Source organism: Myotis yumanensis, unplaced genomic scaffold (genome assembly GCF_028538775.1).
Source record: "Myotis yumanensis isolate MYYU_CA2020_CCGP unplaced genomic scaffold, mMyoYum1.0.hap1 SCAF_4, whole genome shotgun sequence".
Taxonomy (NCBI): Eukaryota; Metazoa; Chordata; class Mammalia; order Chiroptera; family Vespertilionidae; genus Myotis; species Myotis yumanensis.
The window spans coordinates 43,646,395-43,664,285 of record NW_027223755.1 but is presented as its reverse complement, the minus strand read 5'-3'; the positions used below and the strand labels follow the sequence as shown (position 1 = coordinate 43,664,285).

The window sequence follows — 17,891 nt, the reverse complement described above, 5'->3', positions numbered from 1 at the left end:
GTGACTTACAAATATTATTTTTATCATTGCCTTAAAAAATATTTTTACTTCCTGCTACTGGTAATTGGATGTTATTTGCCCTTCTTAGTAAGCATTTTTTAAAAATCAGGGAAGCCAAAGAGATTAAGGAGAGTTTTATTCTAAAGATAAGACATACAATTTTACATTTTCCCAAGTCTACAAAAACTCTCAGAGCAGAAATACCTTTATGTCTGTCATACCAGCAGACACATTACTTATAAATGGGGAAGGGAAAGTTCACTTTCTGCCAAACTGAGGCAAAGGCGGTGGCACCTTAATATCTTGACCTCTCTCCAACTTCTTCTCACAATCCACCAAGTAATTGACTCCATCGATGACTATCTGAACGAGCTCAACCTTGGACAGTGAAAAAGATGAATGATTAATTTTCACAGGAGACACATACAATGCATTGATCAATAGGAACAACACTGGGACAATGAGAACTTGCCATTAGATAGTCTATAACCATTTCTTCTTTCTCATTTTTTCTTTACGGGATTGTGGGAGAAGACATGTCTGACGGTCACGGTCAGAGAGGGAAGCAGAGACATTTTACAGGGCTTCTCATGATCTTCCTTTAGTTAAGATAGGGTTACTACTTTGTGTGTGAGAACGTTTTTCATATGTGAAAAACATCAGTTTGCATCTCAGATACTTTCCCCCATCAATCTCAGCTGTAAAATAACAGAGTTTGTCTAAAGGCAAAATTACACAGTAACACCCTTGTGTTGTTCTTTGGCCTGGATCTGAATTCTGACCTCCCACTAGGCTATCCAAGCACTGAATATGCTATCGTTCAGATATTATCTGAAAATATATGTCTTTCTGAAAATTTGTTTAAAATCAAATGTTTAACAATTAAATAATGTTTTTACTTACCAGACCAGTTTGCTACTGAAAAGAAACTGTGAATGATATTAAGAAAAACTTAAATTTTCTGTTTTTTGAAAAATGTTAGAACTTTCATTTACAAATATTGATGTTTTTAAAATTAGAGCACACCTACATATGAATCTTTTTTCTGGGGTCATCTCCCTAACAAATTACTTGCACTGTTCCTGCAGAGACCCAAACTAAGGTAGTAACTAATTAGCTAACTCCAGACAGAACTAAAAAACATTATTTAACTCAAGGATAAACAGTAAATATGGAAGGGATTGTTGAATATTTGAACATACCTTAAGCATGAGGGAGTCCAGTCCCCTGCCCACCTCTTTTCATGCCTAAAAAACTCAGTCTCGCCCTAGCTGGTTTGGCTCAGTGGATAGAGTGTTGGCTTGCAGACTGAAGGGGCCCAGGTTCGATTCTGGTCAAGGGCACATGCCCGGGTTGCGGGCTTGATCCCCAGTAGGGGGTGTGCAGGAGGCAGCCGATCAATGATTCTCATCACTGATGTTTCTATCTCTCTCTCCCTCTCCCTTCCTCTCTGAAATCAATTAAAATATATTTTCTTTTTAAAAAAGAAAGAAACTGAGGCTCCATGAAAGGTTTGGATCAGAAAGTTAGTCATTACTAAGCATATTTTGTACTCATCCAATTGACCCATCCCAGTGTTGAAGAGGGTGGGGTGAGATGGTCTCTCATTGATTGCCAGTGGGACTGTATCTTGATATAAATCTCCTGATGGGGAACTTGGTTATCAGGACCTCTCATCTTCAACCCAGAAATTCCTTTCCTAGGAATTTTATTTTAACTAAATAATCAGAATTGTGATTATTGTTATGCAAAGAGATTGGCATAGACTTATATAGAGAGATGGCCAAACAATACATCAAATTATCAGGGAGATATTAGATAGATAATGGACTATCTTTAATGGACTGTTATTAAACATCATGTTTTTGAAGAATAATATAGGAAAATGCTCATGATATAATACATTGGGGAAAGCTGTATTATAACATCAAATATCTACACTAATAAAAGAGAAACATGGTAATTAGCGTACGACCGCTACCCTTTCCATTGGCTAATCAGTGAGTATATGCAAATTAACTGTCAGCCAAGATGGCGGCCGGCAGCCAGGCAGCTGGAAGCAAACATGAGGCTTGCTTGCTGCAGGGACTGCAAACTCCAACGTTCCCCGCCTGCGCTGCCGGCCTCTGAGCTACAACTCTAAGAAACTATGTACTATGTTGCAAATAAGAGGCGAAACAAAACTCCAGAAACCGGCTTTCACACAGCTGGGCTTTAGCAACATTGTATCGATGTTTTCAGCAGCAAGGCCTCAGAGCTAAAGCTGGCCCAGAATAAAAAAAATAAAAAGAAAACAAGGAGCGGTTGGAAGCTCCAGTCAACCCACCAGCCTGAAAACAGCCCTCAGCCGCTCACCCAGACTGGCCAGGCACCCCAGTGGGGACCCCCACCCTGATCCAGGACACCCTTCAGGGCAAACCAGCCAGCCCCCACCCACGCACCAGGCCTCTATTCTATATAGTAAAAGGGTAATATGCCTCCCAGCACTGGGATCAGCGGAGCAGCAAGGCTCCCAGCACCGGGATCAGCGTGACAGGGGGCAGCGCCCAAACCCCCTGATCGCCCTGCGGCTCTGTGTGTGACAGGGGGCGGGGCCACAACCTTCCTATCTGCCCTGCTCTGTGCCTGATAGGGGGGAGCTCCCCAATCCCCTGATTGCCCTGCGGCTCTGTGTTTGACAGGGTGCAGCACACCAACCCCCTGATCGGCCCTGCTCTGTGTGTGACAGGGTAGAGCCATAACCTCTCCATCGGCCCTGCCCCAAGTGTGACAGTGGCAGCGCCCCAAACCCCTGATCCGCCCTGTTCTGTGTGTGGCAGGGGGCGGTGCCCCAACTCCCCTATTGGCCCTACTCTGTGAGTGACAGCGGGGAGCTCCTAAACCCCCTGATCGGCCCTGCTCTGTGCATGACAGGGGGTGGCGCTGCAACCTCCCCATCGATCCTGTCTTGAGTGTGACAGGGGGCGGTGCCCCAACCCCCCAGTCGGCCCTACCATGAGCGTGACTGAGGGTGGCATCACAACCTCCCGATCCGCCCTGCTCTGTGCATGACGGGGTGGCGCCCCAACTCCCCAATCAGCCCTGCTCTGAGCCTGACCAGGGGCTGCACCTAGGGATTGGGCCTGCCCTCTGCCACCCGGAAGCAGGCCTAAGCCAGCAGGTCATTATCTCCCGAGGGGTTCCAGACTGCGAGAGGGCACAGGCTGGGCTGGGGGACCCCCCCCCCCCAGTGCACAAATTTTTGTGCACCGGGCCTCTAGTATATAATAATACCAAATTTTGTTTTAAAAAAACAAAAAAAACCCAAACTTTTTTTGAATAAGTATAAAAGCGGGAGGTAATTCAGAATAATGTCCATGATGGTTATCTCAGGGTTGTTAGGTTAAGTTTGAATACTTTTTGGTATTTTTCTAGCTTTTATAATGATTATCTATTAACTTAATTAGACATAAAATGTTTTCAAAGCAATGACTACCTTGCTTTCCATTAATAAAAATCTCGTTAATATTACAAGCAGACAGGGCTAGGCCCAGATTTTCTTTATTCACTACACCACACATTAGTCAGTGCATTTCAGAAGTTGTGACATTTTTAGCTGCTTCTTCCTCAAGTACTTCACCAGAGCTGGTTTACATAGGCTGGTTTAATTGTTTTGAGTGTTTTCTCAGTTTACTAGTAGGCATACCAATAGGCAGTGAAATATTCAAAAGCTGGCAAGGGAGAAGAAAGAGCATCGATAATCCACAGATTGAATAACCAACCACTGAGTTATTAAGCGTTGTATGTAATAAGAAGAGGCTTTTAAATTAGTGATGGGCATAATACATCCAATGGGACAACATCCAGATAAATTGATAGAATGTACTGAGATCAGTATTTGCTTAGGATTCAGCTGCATGTTGCTTAAGTGTGCTCTTTATGCGTCACCTCCTGCATCGCTCCAGGCCTGCATATACTGTATGTACCCTTTCCATCCTATATACTCACAGAATCCTAAGGATTATTTTATGAGCATAATCATATGTACACCTAGTGCATATCTCATTTCTCATCTTTAGCCCTAAAAGTAATATTTCAGAAAGTATCAAGTATCTAAAAATGTCTAAATGAAGATGACAGTATGTGGCCTTCATTCACCAAAGGAAATTCAGAATCAGGAGAAAAATCCACTATTTTATCACCCTCAGTGAGAGAGCACACGTGTTCCCTGATTTCACAGTGAGGCACCACTACTGTCCCTTGGCATAACAGAGCTCCTGCTGCTGAAGACCTGGAATAGCTCCCGGGGGCAGGCTGGCGACCACAGTCCCATTGCACGTCCTTTGCTTGCCTGTACACTCCCAGCTGACACTGTGCTTCCCTTCCTGCAGTGTTTCCGGTGGAAGAATAGCACTACAGAACCAAACACTAACGGGACTGGGACTCAGTGGGAAAGAGGAGGTCTCAGGTTTTGTGAATAAGGTAAGGCTGTTAGGCTACTTCTTTTTCTTGTAGGCTGATTTTGTTAGTTCATGTTCAGAGAGTGAGAGAGATGTTACCTCTGACCGACCAATTCGATCGATGTTGGAAATATCGTACACGTCTGCCACCGCCGCAGTGTCCACACCTCCCGTGCCACGCTTCTGCAGCCTCAGGTTCTCCAGGATCTTGGAAAAGCGGGGATCCTGGGACAGGGGTAACACAGTGTTGTAGAGGCAAAATCCATGCACTGTCATTGGCACTTTCACGTAGAAAAGACATATAATGAGAGCTTATAACAGTTAGTGTTTATTAAGCATATATTTACTATGTACCAGGGCTCTGTGCTGGAACTTTTAACCTTACAACAACCCTATGAAGTAGGTTTTGCTTTCACCCCCATTTCACAGATGAGGAAACTAAGGCTCAGAGGAATTAACTTGCCCAAGGTCACATGTCTAGAAGGTTGCAGGGCTGTTTTATAACTTTTTTTTAAACAATTTTATTAAGTTTATCGGGGTGGCATTGGTTAGTAAAATTATATAGGTTTCAAGTGTATTGTTATTAATTTCTGTACTGCTTTTGTCACCTCTGGATGCCAGCTTTGGTGAGTTTTCATTATTCATCTTTATAATAGTTATCACTGATGTGATTAAATCATGATGTTAAATCTCATCAAATATTTTTTTCTAGAATTGGAATTATGAACAATAAACATTTTCATACCTTTTCGGCAGAAAGCACATTTTCTAAAGTTGTTTTAAAGTATTTGGTTCACTTGCTGTGTCAGAAATTAATTGCCCAACAGAATCCTTTTTTCCTTCCCGTCCACAGTGGAGCTGAGGAAGTGACCACTGGCTAAGTTTTTGCTAAGTTTGAGCAGAACGATGTGTGCCTCCAGGCCTAGACCTGAAGTCTTTGCATGGGAACACTTGTGTGCTCTCTCTCCACTTCCCATAAGCTCCCACTTGGGGCCTGACGGTGACCATGCAGAGGGGACAAGCCCTAAGACAGTGGTGCTCCAAGCACAGCTTCCTGACCAGCAGCATCAGCGTCACCTGGGAACTTGGCAGACATGCAAATCAGGCGGGTAGGCCCAGCAGTCTGTGTTTTTACAAGCCTCCCAGTAAGTCTGATGCAGTCTCAGGTCTGAGAACCTCTCCACTAGGAGAGGCAGAGAAGGAGATGGAAGGAACCCCAAGGAGCAGAGCAGCCCTTCTATCTACCCAGGTTTGTCATATGAGGGAGAATTTAAACTTTTTGTTCTTGAAGCCACAGGTCTTTCGTAGAGCCCCTTCACCTCTGTCCTACTGAAACAAATGTCTTTTGTGGTCAACTTAACCTTCTCTCACTATTTTTTGGTTGTAGGTGCAGAAAGTAAGGATAAAGGCATGGGCAGTGGCATTTTCTCCCTCCACAAAGCCGTCCCCTCTGAGGGGATGCTGGAGGAACCCAACAGGGCTGCTGGCTACATCACATTACCTTGCTCAGCTTCGGGATCTTAACGTGGACACCAGCCCGTAATCCTGTGCCAAGGTTCGAAGGGCAGGTCAGAATGTATCCGAGGCGCTCATTCCACATGAACTCCCAGCCTCGTTCTTGGATCAAGCGTTCTACCTACAACAGTGAACAAATGATGGAGTTCTCAGATGTCCGTTCATTCAGCACACCCCAAACCTCAGGGAGAAGGGTGTGTATGTGAGTGCCATGATCCCTAGGATACGTGAGCCCCATCTTGGAAGGCACTGCATTGTCTTCTTTTAAGAATGAAAAATAAAGATATTTTATTTTAGTGAATATTCAGAAATCTCTGATAACATCTTACTTCTTTTAGTCCACGACAGAATCGCTCAAATACTCTTTTCATATTGCCTCCTTTTTCCATAGAGATTACCCTGGTGTGGTCTTCCTCATTAATCCAGATGAGAAATGTCTTGTCATAATTATGCCTAACGAAGAGAGAAATATGGTGTTGAGTGTTAATTATATTTGTTTCAACACATGCAAATTCCCATTACCTCTTTGGCTTGATTGCTTCATTTTATCTTCCTAATTTCTTAGATGGCCCTAATCTCGTAATTGTGCCTGAAAAAGTACTATAAAATGCTGTTACAATGACAGAATGAAGAATAAGACCACTCCGACCCTTATATATGTCATGTTTTTGCTCAACAAGAATATAATCTCCCTCATTCCTCAGACTAGGATGACAATAATTCAACTATGGTAACATTTGGCTTTGACACTAATAGGAGTGTTTTATCTCCTAATAGATTCAACCAAAATCTTGTGGTCCTTAAAAAAAAAAAGTTTTACCTGCAGTCTAAGGTATCAGAAGTGCAGAAGATTTTTACCTATGTTTGCTGTATAGATCCTACCTACTCCCACTGAGCAGCTGCTCAGAAACACTTTAATCTCATCTCTTTCAGGTAGTGTCATAATAACCTACCAAGGTACAGGAATCAAAGTGGACTGAAAACTGTTGGCCAAGATCGAATGTATGTGTACTCGGTATCCATTCTTCCTCATTGGGTTTTACTTAAATCTTCAATATTTACTTTTCATTTTCTGCTCTTTTGTTTTAATGTCATGAAACATTTTATGTGAGGTCAAATAATATGAACCTAATTTTTTCTTAAAGAATATAGTCTTTTTCTCATGCATAATTCATGCAAACCAGCCAATGTCCCTACATATCTTAGAAACATCACACACACACACACACACACACACACACGCATACACACACACACACACTCCACAGAGTTTCTAAATACTCTCTCTCCGGTAGCTCAAGCTGGGCATGCTGTCAAGTGCACGTCACAGCAACTTCAAGTTAGGACAAGCAGACGGCCTGCAGGAGAGCCTCTGCACACACTGCAAATGTGAAACGCTGTGTCCCTACCAGATTCCCCGGGCATCAGGCCAGTCACGGGCCATCCCAGCACATGTTAACAAAGGGGATACTGGCTTATCAAACAGAAAGTGGTCCTGCAGGCCAAGAGGGACAAAGCAGAAAGGAGAAACGGATGAGATCGGGCGTGACTGCCAGTGCCAGGTGTCCAAGTTTCAACTCACTAATCATGGCTGAGGTCTCTCAGGCAGTGGTCCTCAGCCGTGGCTGCCCACTAGAATAACCTGGGAACTTAAAAATTAGTACTAATGCCCAGGCCCCAGAGATTCTGACCATATGAGCTGTGGCCTGGACAGTGGAATTTTTAAAAGCTCTTCAGGTGATTCTAGTGTAGAGCTAAGGTTGAAACCACTGGGTTAGCCCAATGGAAACACTTCATTGCTAGGGAGTGTGTAAACCCCACCACCCCCATGCAGTGGCAGAGTGGGCAGTGAGTAAGGGGCACTATCCTGAAAAGTCTGTTCTGCACGGCCACCATTCTCTACGTTTCTAACATTACTGATTCGTTTATTATCATTCCTTTCATTAAAAAGTCTTAGAAATGTGAAATAAGAATCTACAAATAAAAATAGCCACCACTAATTTAATGCTGACTATGTGCTGGGCTCTACGCTATGTGCTTATCATTTATTTCCTTAAGTCTCGCAATGACACTATGCGCCAAGCATAATCATTCTCTTTTATAGGTGAGAAAAAGTGAGATTCGGACAGAGAAAATAACCTATCTGATATCACACAGCTAGGAGGTCGTGGAGCTTATATTCAAACCTAGACCGTATGACTCCCAAGCTTGCCTTCAACTACGATATACTACTCTACATATCGAAATCAATGTTGAGTGACCAACATGTTTCCTTCTGTGTGTACACAGTAAGGAGTGTGAACATGGATACCATGCATTCAAGTATTGTTACAAGGAGTCAGAAATCAAGAGGCTATGGGCAGGGAAGTCTTTCTTCAATCTCTGAGAAGTAGAAGAGGTCAGAGACTTGAGCCAGCACAGGCTTGTGGACAGTCACTGCCCACAAAACAGTGTTCCTTAAGCTGGGAACCAGAAGTGGCTATGTGAGGTGCAGGAGGGCTGGTTCTGTAGCGGGACAGGGGGAGGGTTGGCCTGAGGCTGCAGAGACCAGGAGACTGGCCTGCCTGGTTTGGAAATGAGGCATATTTTGTGACGTTGCATCTTCTGAAATGACAGGTATTTGTTTCTGCTGCTCCTTGGACTTTAGTTAAACGTTACTTTTGAAACTGCCATCCTGTTTTAGCTGTGCTTTGGGGTTGGGCTCTGTCACTCTAGTGTTGGAGTGAAGCTGTGTTGGATGTGGAGGCTGCAGGCATCCCAGAGGCTGGCTCCAGTGCCTGTCAGGGCAGGCTCCACCTGGAGAAGCTCCTTTCCAGGTTTTCCTGGTTCCCACCACTTCCTGTGGGTGTGGCACAGATTTCCACACCTTTTTGTTTTCATTTACCAGCCAGCAGAGAAATCCTCCATTCACCTCCACTCATACCCAGATCTGCAGATCTGACCCTTAGAGCACTTGCGTGGGTTGACCTAACGTTTTAAGGCCTCATCTTCACGACTCTGAACACGCAGACGCCCCAGCAAGCTCCCAGCCAGGGCAGGGCCTGAGCTCGGGGAGAGGCCTCACTGCTTGGGTCAGGGCTCAGCCCCACCCCGGCGCCCGCGTGGTTCGGGAGCCACTCACGTCGATGAGCTGCTGCTGGTCCCGCTCGGTCATCTCGGACAGCTTGTAGTAGCGGCCAGCCAGGTCGCCCTTGAGGCCCTCCAGGGCCGTGATGGCCACGTTCTCCACCTCCCTGCGCTCCGCCCGGGAGCAGGCTGGCGGCAGGCTCAGCCCGCGGATGCTGCGGCCGGTGCGCACCCGGGAGGACAGCACGTAGCGCTCGTCGAACTGCCCGTGGGTGATCTGCGGACAGAGCGCGGGGTCACGCCGCCGGCCCGCCCCGGCCCCCGCCCGGTCCTGCCTCGGCCACAACCCGCAGCCTGGCAGTGTCCCCCGGAGAGACCCTCCGGCGCTGGGCGCATGTGCGCAACTAACATGCGGGACACAGTCTGGAACGGGGCGTGGGTGGGAGCGGGAGGCGGGGGCTTCAGAGACGGGTGAGAGGGCAGAGCTCTCTGCACAATGCCGCCTGGAATCCCGTGCCCCCCCCCCTCACCCCCCGTTAGGAGTGCTATGAAGAAAGGAATTGCTATAGGAGAGGCCTAACGTTGGTGACCACCACCGCCTTTGGGACTTTCCTGGCCTTCGGGGGGGGGGGGGGGGGGGCTTTCCAGGAAGCATGCTGCGCTACGGTGTCAGGACTTGAAGGGGCATCTGACCCAGGGGCCCTTCTCCCGGGAGGGCGCTCCTCACTGTGGGCCCTGGGGTGCCAGCTGACAGGAGCGGCCAGAGGCGGCTGAGCCTACCTTGGATGCATCCAGATCCGTGGGGTGCTTCATCACCTTGGGGTCGTAGCCATTGTGCCTGAGTTTAATGACAGGGTCAAAAAGGTCGGCAAACACCTGCAGGAGGAAAGATGCTCCTGTTTCTCTTTAATTGGTGCGTCTACTATGAAAAGACGACCATGCAGGGAAGGGTGTGAGGGGATTAGTAGTTAATAGCGGTGCAGGTGATGATGGTGATGATGGGCTTCCACCAGAGAAAGCAGGACTCTGCCGTTGTACCCTCCTCCCTAACTAGCGCTAAGCTCACTGCCATCTGACGGAACAAGGAGATGTTGCATTTAAGGATCTGAGGGTTTTCTCCAGGAGTTCTTGCCTTTGGGGTAAAAGAAGCCGCTAGATCGGAGGCTACGTAGTTTTGTGGTCAAAGGGAAGGTGAGTTTCTAGAGTTTAAGCAACAGAATACATTCATGGAAACCCCCCGCCGCACCAGAAGAAACGCATCCAGCATCAGTTAAGGCAGAGCAGGGACCCCTCACGCTGTGCGGACCTTCCCAACCCGAAATACCTCGTGCAAAATCTATTTTTTTAAAAACTAAAAACGTTAGGAGCAACCTTAAGTAAAGGAACATTCAGAGAAGTCATAACAGAGCACCCTGCAGGCTTAGGGAGCTGTGGGAAATGGGGGTGGGGGTGTTGGGCCAGGGAGCTAGCTCTGGTCTGGGACTCCAGCTACCAGCCTCAAGGCGGCCCCTCCCTCCTCCTGATGGCTGCCCTCCCAGGGAACTGCCTTCACCTCCTGCAACAGAAGGAGGCCTCGGGGAGGCAGCCGAGACATCTGCCAGGACTAGAAGCTGCTCTGTGGAGAGGGCCACAGGTGGCTGAGCTCCCCTAGCGGCAGCCCGTCCTGTGCTTCTGTGCCAAGGATGAGGATGCGGAGATCATGGGATTTCCCAGAGACTTGAACTCAGAAGCCTGGCTGCAGTGGCTGTGTAATGAGTAATTCTCAAACTAAAGACACACCACACCGTCCTCCACCCCCAGTAAAGCCCAGCCACTAAAACATCATCTCCTAATGTCTTATGGGTGAATACACACCAATAAAATAAAAAGCATATATTTTCCCAATTCGTCCCCTTGACGATCTCAGAGAGCTCTGTCATGCAAGCAATTCCTCCCTGGGAGGAACTAGAGCAACAGCAAGGGAAGCCTTGTCCCTGGGAAGCTACAGCCCTCATTGCTCCAGAAAGCTTTCCGGATGTTCCGCTGGCTTCCCTGTGAGGCAGCCCTGCCTGAGAAGGCAGAAAGCTGGCCCACACAGAAAGGGACTTGCATCCAGAGCCCCCCCTCCCCGCACTCCAGAACCTACAGCTGATAGTTTTACCTCATAGGACTCCTCGTCACCAGCCACCATGCCTACAGTCTTTATGAAGGGGTGACCAGGGTTGTCCACTCCAGTCTGGATACACTGGTCCAGAGTGTAGCCTTTGGGCGTCATCTTGTTGCGGAGCTTGGCGTAGATGGAGGGGGTGAGGCACTCGGCCATGCAGTTGTTGTGCTTTCGAAGGTCAGGGTAGTCTGCACTGTGCACCAAGGAGACAGGCTTTCAGGGAGCAGCCCTGAAGAGAGGGCCCTATGAATGGCCTTTGTGTCTGCCCATCCTTCCACCAGGCTCTCTTCAGCCAGTAAGCACGAGACACTTGGCTAGGAGTCATGACTTATGTAAGCCAGAGTAGAAAAAAAAAGTCCCCTGAACTGCCAAAGAAAGGGACCTGGCTGCAGCGGCCCACCCTGGCTCATGCTCATGTAAAAGGGAGGTAGAGTGAAAATAATTAGAAAATAAATGGAGTCACATGCACTTTTTAACCCAGAAGTTTTGTTAAAATACAACAGGTGCGTTTTGGTGCCTTGGGTCTAGTGATAGAGGCTGAAACCCTGCAGGTGGGACCACACAGAAAAGCAGCCATTTGTCCACCCTCTTTCTCTGTTGCAAGCTCTGTGACTATCTGCTTTGTTGAGTCTGGCTATTGAAACAGGCATTCGGTAAATATCTGTTGGAATAATACATAGAAAGAAATACAATGTTCTACGCTGGGATACGAATTGAAGAATAGGGGATGCGTGACCACCACAGGCTCAAACACAGGCAATTTCACCTCAGGAATCCCTGAGGTGCATGTTGGGAGCAGGTCATTCCCTTAGAGACCCTGATTCCCACAAGAGCCGTGAATGTCTCTGAGAAACACCAGGCTTTCCTCGCCGCTCCCACCCACCCCTGCATGTGGAATCCCTTAGTCAGCTCTGCACTTCAGCTCTATTTAGTGTGCGCTGTCTCAGTGCTGGCCAGGTCCCAAGGGCTGAAGAAACAAGTCCATCTTCCAGCCACGCCTCCAAGTCCCACCTGCCATGCCTTTTAAGCTGACACTTAAAATCAGCACTATGTGATTACATGTTCCAGAAGGCAGTGTAGCAGTGAATGAGGCCTGAGTCTGCAACCAGTGTCCCTGAATCTGCATTTGGCTGCACTAGTTGTGTGCACTTAGGCACTATTTAATTTTTCTCAGCCTCCTTTTCATCACAAAGGGATGCTAAGGTGAATAAAGTAGATACTTTTTGTATAGTGATTAACACACTATAGAAGTGCTCAACAATTGTTAACTGTGACTATTACTACTATCCAACCAGACTGCAAGCTCTGGGCAGAAATGGTGACGCTACACTTCCTTGTATTCGCCACCTAGCTGTCCTCCCGGGCAGTGTCCAGCAGGGGGCAGCATGGTTCTGGCTGGCACCAAGGAGCTATTTGAAAGCCAAGAGGACTTACCTCGGAGGGAATAGCTTGTGCTGTTCCCGGGCCTCAGCACGCACATTCTGCCGATTCACCAGGTACCCGGTGGTCAGGGCACTGGTGCCCAGCGTGGCAAATAACAGAGAAGCATTGCGGCCAGTTAGCAACTTAGAGAAGGCACTGGCCATCCTTCCTCTTGGTTGAGTGTCTGGAAAGCAGAAAAACTGGGTGAGACAGCCTCACTGGATGGCCCTGAATCCCAGCGTGGAGATCAACCGGCACGAGAAAGAGCTGCAGCAGCCGGAGCCTGTCTTCTGGCGTGTTTTCCTCTTTCTTCCTTTCTCCCTCACACCCCTCCACGATGCTGGGGAAAATCTGGGTGGTTTTGCACATTGTGAATGTCAAACTCCCTGAAGTCCACGACCCTTTCTCCGATTGCCACTTTCTGGCTCCCTGGAAGGTCCTTTCCATCGCTTCATGCCCAAGCAAGCCTCACTGTCTTTTTTTTTTTTTTTTTAAAAACTAACATTTATTAAGCTCCTACCATGAGGCATGCACATGCAAGGGGTCTTATGAACATTGTCTTTAGTCTTTGCAACAATCTGCCAAGTGGGCATTATTTTTCAGGTGGGGAAACTGAGGCTCAAGACCTCCAGATCTCAGAGCCAGCACATCGAAGAGCTGGGATTTGAACCCAGGCTTGTCTTTGGCCCTGGATTCAAGCCTCTTGCAAACCCCAGCACCTACAGACAGCCCCTCACTGGCCAGCAGTTACCGGGGAAATGACCTTTGTGGTTGAGGACCTAGGAGTGCCACAGATCACTCCACTCCGTTAAACCCCTAAGACAGTAGCAATGCATTTATCACAGCAGCTCCTCGTCATAGGATTATCGCCTCAGGGCATGTGACTCTCCCCAAGTCCCAGAATATTCTTTCTAAGCCTGTTCTCTCTCCCTGTCCTCAAACCCCTGCTGAAGTGGCCTGGACGCCAGGGGTACTCTGCTCACTCCACTCTGATCCTAGGTGCCTGACACGACAGCCAGCCTTCTGGGCCTGTCTGCCTTCCTCTGAGGTTTGTTCTTGCCTTCTGTCTCCTTCCCTCCTCTCTCCTCCCTTGTACAGAACTAGGGATTGCAGGGGTGAGGAAGGAGGTCATGTCTCACTCTGTAGGAGCTGTCTGCCTCAGTTTCCCTAACCTGGAACACCTTTGTGACTCCTGATTTACACAGCATTGTTTACAGCATCAGAACTAAAATCTGGCAGAATTGCTGAGCTCCAAGCCAAGGAGACTTTTATATGCGGTGCAAGATGACAGCCAAAGACAATGATAGTGTTTTAGTCCTACACTTACCCTCTCCATTAAAAAGTAAGAACCACCAGATTATGGCCTTTTGTCAGAGTGCCCAGGAGCTGTATATCTCTCTGTCCCAGGCAAGCGTACTGAGAGTCTGGGTCCGGGTCTAAGGGTTTTGTCTGGTTCCATAACATTTGGAATGTGCAGGTGTTGACTTCTGTCATTGCCTCAATTCTGAGCCTCCTGGTTGTCCTGAATATCCTGGATGGAGACACCGTGGGTGCCTTTCTGCTGACTCAGAGTCATTTCTGGTCCAGCTGTACACAGCGCCCATGTGTCTGAGCTCCTTGGGGACGGAGGGCAGTGGCAAGACCATGTGTCAGCTTTCCATCCAGAAAGAATCACCCCACAAACAGTGGATGTCCAGGGTTGAGCCAGGTCCACAGAACACTCTGAACCAATTCCCACGGTTGCCAGCCTCCTAGGCCAGCAGAAAACGCCTGTCTCCTCCCATTCCGAGAGAGCACAGGGTTCACATCACTCATCACCTACTGGGCACCCTTGGGCATCTGTCTTATTCAGCAAGTAGACAGACATAGGCAGGAGATGTTTACAGCCTTTACTTACAAGACAGGATTCCTAGGATTCCTTGTGAGGAAGACATAGGATCATTACCAGACTCCTCTCTAAGGGTAAGTTGTTTTTAAGAAAATAGGAGGTTGGAAACATCTAGTCCTTTGAAATGCTCTAAAGGAGGAGGTGCCTCCCTGCCTGCCCAAGGTTAGGGTTCTCTGTGGCTTCTCAGGCAGGGTAGATGACCTCCAGCAGTCACCTTCAAGGCTGGCTCCCTCTGGGATTCCTGACTCAGTGGGCAGGAACTCCAAGAATGTTTGACACACGCTCCTGCCTGGTTTCCTCTGAGAAGACAAAAGGGTCCTTCTCGAAGCTGCAGCAGAGATGGAGACCCAGGGCCTCTGAGCCAGGAACCAAGCCCCCTCCTGCCTTTGAGCACCCACGACTCCCCATGCCTGATCCTCTCCCCACCCCCACAGTTTCCTGAACCTTCTTCAGCCAGTCCTTTAGGAAAATCCACCTGGCCCATTCTCAGAGGATGTGATTTGATCCTGAAGCTGGCAGAGCACACAGGAGCATGTGGCACTCCTGTGCTTTGCTGGGATGGCGCCCTAACCCATAACCCACAGGAGATTTAGCGCTAAAGGCGGGGGTCTTTGGAAAAGGTGCTTATAGATGCAAAGGAGGAATTGGTTGCTCACACAGCCCAGTAATGCCCAGATCTCTCGAAGAGCCCTCTGGGTCAGGAAGGCCCTGGGTCAGTCAAGTTCCTGTGTGGTCTTGTTCTCCAGGAGAACAGAGAGAACATACCAAGGGCACTAGGCATGGGAAGCATGAGAGCTGCAGGCAGGAAAAAAGCCCTCTGGCAACAGCACACCAGTTGCATTAGCGTAGCCTTGCCATGGGGGCATTAACTGCCATGCACATGGCCCCAGCTGACCCTGGGGGGATCGCAGAGCAGGAAGGCCTGAAGGGCAGCACTAAGGAGAGCCGGAGGGTTTGGCTTGTTCTGGCAAATGTGTTCTGGCAAATCCTCACGGGAGCTGCCCAGTTCTCCACATGCACCAGGTCATTCAAAGGCACAAATGTCACCCACTCAGGAAGCAAGAACAGGGCTGACAGCAGCTCACCGAGAGCCAACTAGCCAAACACGTACAGGCAATGCCCAGCAGTTTTCCCCTCCGGTGGGGAGGAAACAATACTTGGTTCATTATTAATGTGTTAGTCATTTCAAGAATGATGCTCTAGCAACAATGTGAACCAGTTTAAATTGGATCCAGCTACTGGGCTGACTCGTAATGAGCTCCTTTTGGGGGCCTTGCAAAGTTCATTTTCCAGTTAGTATATCCCAAGCCAGTGACTTGCACCTGTTCTTGCTGCTGAGGAAAACCTCTCCCAGAAACAAACCCATTAGTCTCTGTGAATTACAAGGGAGGGAAAGTTGAAGGTTAAAATCCCACAGTCAGTGGCATTTAGATGTTTTTTTCATCAAGAAAAAAATAATCCTGATTCTCTATCAAAAACAAGCATTGCAAGCAGGGTGCTGGTGGGGTTCCGGCACCTCATGCAGAGCTGTCCCAGGGAAGGACCTGTCCCCTGTACTTGTGCCCATGTGCAGGGGACAGGGGAGCCTTCAGCCCAGGGCTTCTTTAGTTACCACCACAGTGCCAGGACAACCGTCCTACAGGTGGTCCCGGCCTCCAGCCCTGGGGCCCCGGCTCACCAGACCCCCCACACCGGCTCTAGCAGTGCCCCGGCTAAAGAGGCAGAAAGCTGAGTTTCATGGTCTCACTGACCTTGGAGCTGGAGTCTCTCGCGTCCTGCCGCAAGCACACAGCCAAGCGGTGTGTAACACGAGCTGGCAGGGCCCAGCCTGGACAAGGCTCGGGCTGGGCGGGGCTGGGCCCCTCTGGCCAATCCCATCCAGGATCTCTGGCCACACTTGTTCCCCCAGCTGTGCCCTTGAAGGCCAGCCCCTGACTTCTCTGCGGCCAGCACTGCGCTCTTTCTAGCACCTGCCCTTTCTCTGAAGTGGTTCCCTCGCCCAAGTGTGGTCCTGGAAGCTGCCTACCCCGGGCTCTGGGAGGGGCTTGGGGGCCTGCAGCCCAGCTCACTGGCTGCCCCGTCCTGCAAGACCCTGCATCAAGGTGGAAGGGCCTGCCTGGAAACTCACACCAGTTAGGGGACTTGTTTCTAACTTCCCTCAGGAGCACCAGCCCTGGGGCTGCGGTTAGGTCTGCAGAATAACCCCCACCCCAGCCGCCCAGGTCTGGGAGGAAGAGATGTCTAAAGCTCCTGCTCTCCTGCTGCTAATCAAGCTCTGAGACAGGGACAGGGACCTTCCTCCACCTTGCATGAGGCCCTGATTCAGGGCAATCACAACCATGTCGGAAGCAGATTGCTAGATAATCTCACTTTCTATCCACACCAGCTTAATATGCCACCCAGCAAACCCAGCAGGCCATATTCCTGCTTAAAAATAGCCCTCCTTGGGGCAGGCACCACCAACCGGAAAGGTTGGCCGTAAATAGCAGTGACCCACCAGGACTTTGGACAGCTGCCCTGCCACTGGAGCTGCCTAGCCCCTGGTGACTGTCACGTAGGCAGCCTCTGTGGCCACGTGCACACCAACAACTGGTTCCTTTTCTTCTCTGGGACCAATCAGTGCTCAGAGCAGACGATGGAGCAGGGGGTGGAGCCCGGGAATAACCTTCCACCTAGAGTGGCTCTCTTTCAGGGTTTCCAGTTCTTTTCAATGTAACCCATAGCAAAGCATCTATTTTCCCTTTGCATTGGGGGTACTGGCGGGGAGAGCATAGGAGGGGGCCTTCTGGGGGCTGGAAATCCCCTTGTTTGGGAGTGTTGTGTGGGTACACACACGTGTAAAATCTTTCCAAGTTGTACACTTAAGATTCAAGCACTTAACTGTGTACTTGTCACACCTCAGTGAATACATATGTTATCACAATTACCTGCCACACTGAGTTGAAATTTTTACAAAGCAATACTTATCCTTTCTACACCTGGCATACGCAGATATTTTCTAGGCCCTTTCACGTTATTTTATTAAAGCAATCGTAGATTGGGACCAAGCAAACTGATTACATGATCCTCTTAAGGGTCAGAGTTCCCAGTGTGCACACACTCTCTTTTAATGGACCAAGTCCCTCTCACCCCTGAGGGCCTCTCCTGGCAGAAGGAAAAAGCGAACTTGAGGCCTGTGGGGCTGACCAGCTGCTGAGGAGACTGGGCTCTGCGGATCAGGATGGGAGACAGGAGTGAGGGGAGTCTAGGCTTATTTCTTCCCAAAATAGTTCTTTTGCACACACACAGTTTCAAGTCAGTTCAGGTACCAAGAGAAATAAATCCAGTGACCCTGAAATAGCCCACATCCCAGACACAGAAAACAAAAGGCTTTTAAAAAAAAAAAAATCCTCACCTGAGGATATGTTTATTGATT

General features: G+C 48.7%; 1 protein-coding gene across 1 annotated transcript; it reads right to left on the bottom strand.

The window, feature by feature from the left end:
* Positions 1-119: 119 nt before the first annotated feature.
* CKMT2 (creatine kinase, mitochondrial 2) lies at positions 120-16,306 on the bottom strand. The gene is made up of 10 exons (XM_070412267.1): positions 16,228-16,306; positions 12,601-12,772; positions 11,161-11,359; positions 9,801-9,896; positions 9,076-9,297; positions 7,364-7,449; positions 6,284-6,407; positions 5,941-6,075; positions 4,539-4,664; positions 120-378 (listed from the first exon to the last, which is right to left on the bottom strand). Exons 2-10 carry the CDS (start codon positions 12,750-12,752, stop codon positions 259-261), a joined length of 1,260 nt encoding a protein of 419 aa, XP_070268368.1. The 5' UTR covers positions 12,753-12,772; positions 16,228-16,306; the 3' UTR covers positions 120-258.
* Between the last annotated feature and the right edge of the window lie 1,585 nt (positions 16,307-17,891).

What these genes read in the sequence shown, in the direction of transcription:
- CKMT2 (XM_070412267.1), bottom strand. Translation starts at nt 12,752, where the DNA reads ATGGCCAGTGCCTTCTCTAAGTTGCTAACTGGCCGCAATGCTTCTCTG. An exon ending in GTGACGAGGAGTCCTATGAG is followed by an intron (nt 9,897 to 11,160) that starts GTAAAACTATCA and finishes TTCCTCCTGCAG; the next exon opens with GTGTTTGCCGACCTTTTTGA. An exon ending in AGATCCCGAAGCTGAGCAAG is followed by an intron (nt 4,665 to 5,940) that starts GTAATGTGATGT and finishes CCCCTGTCCCAG; the next exon opens with GATCCCCGCTTTTCCAAGAT.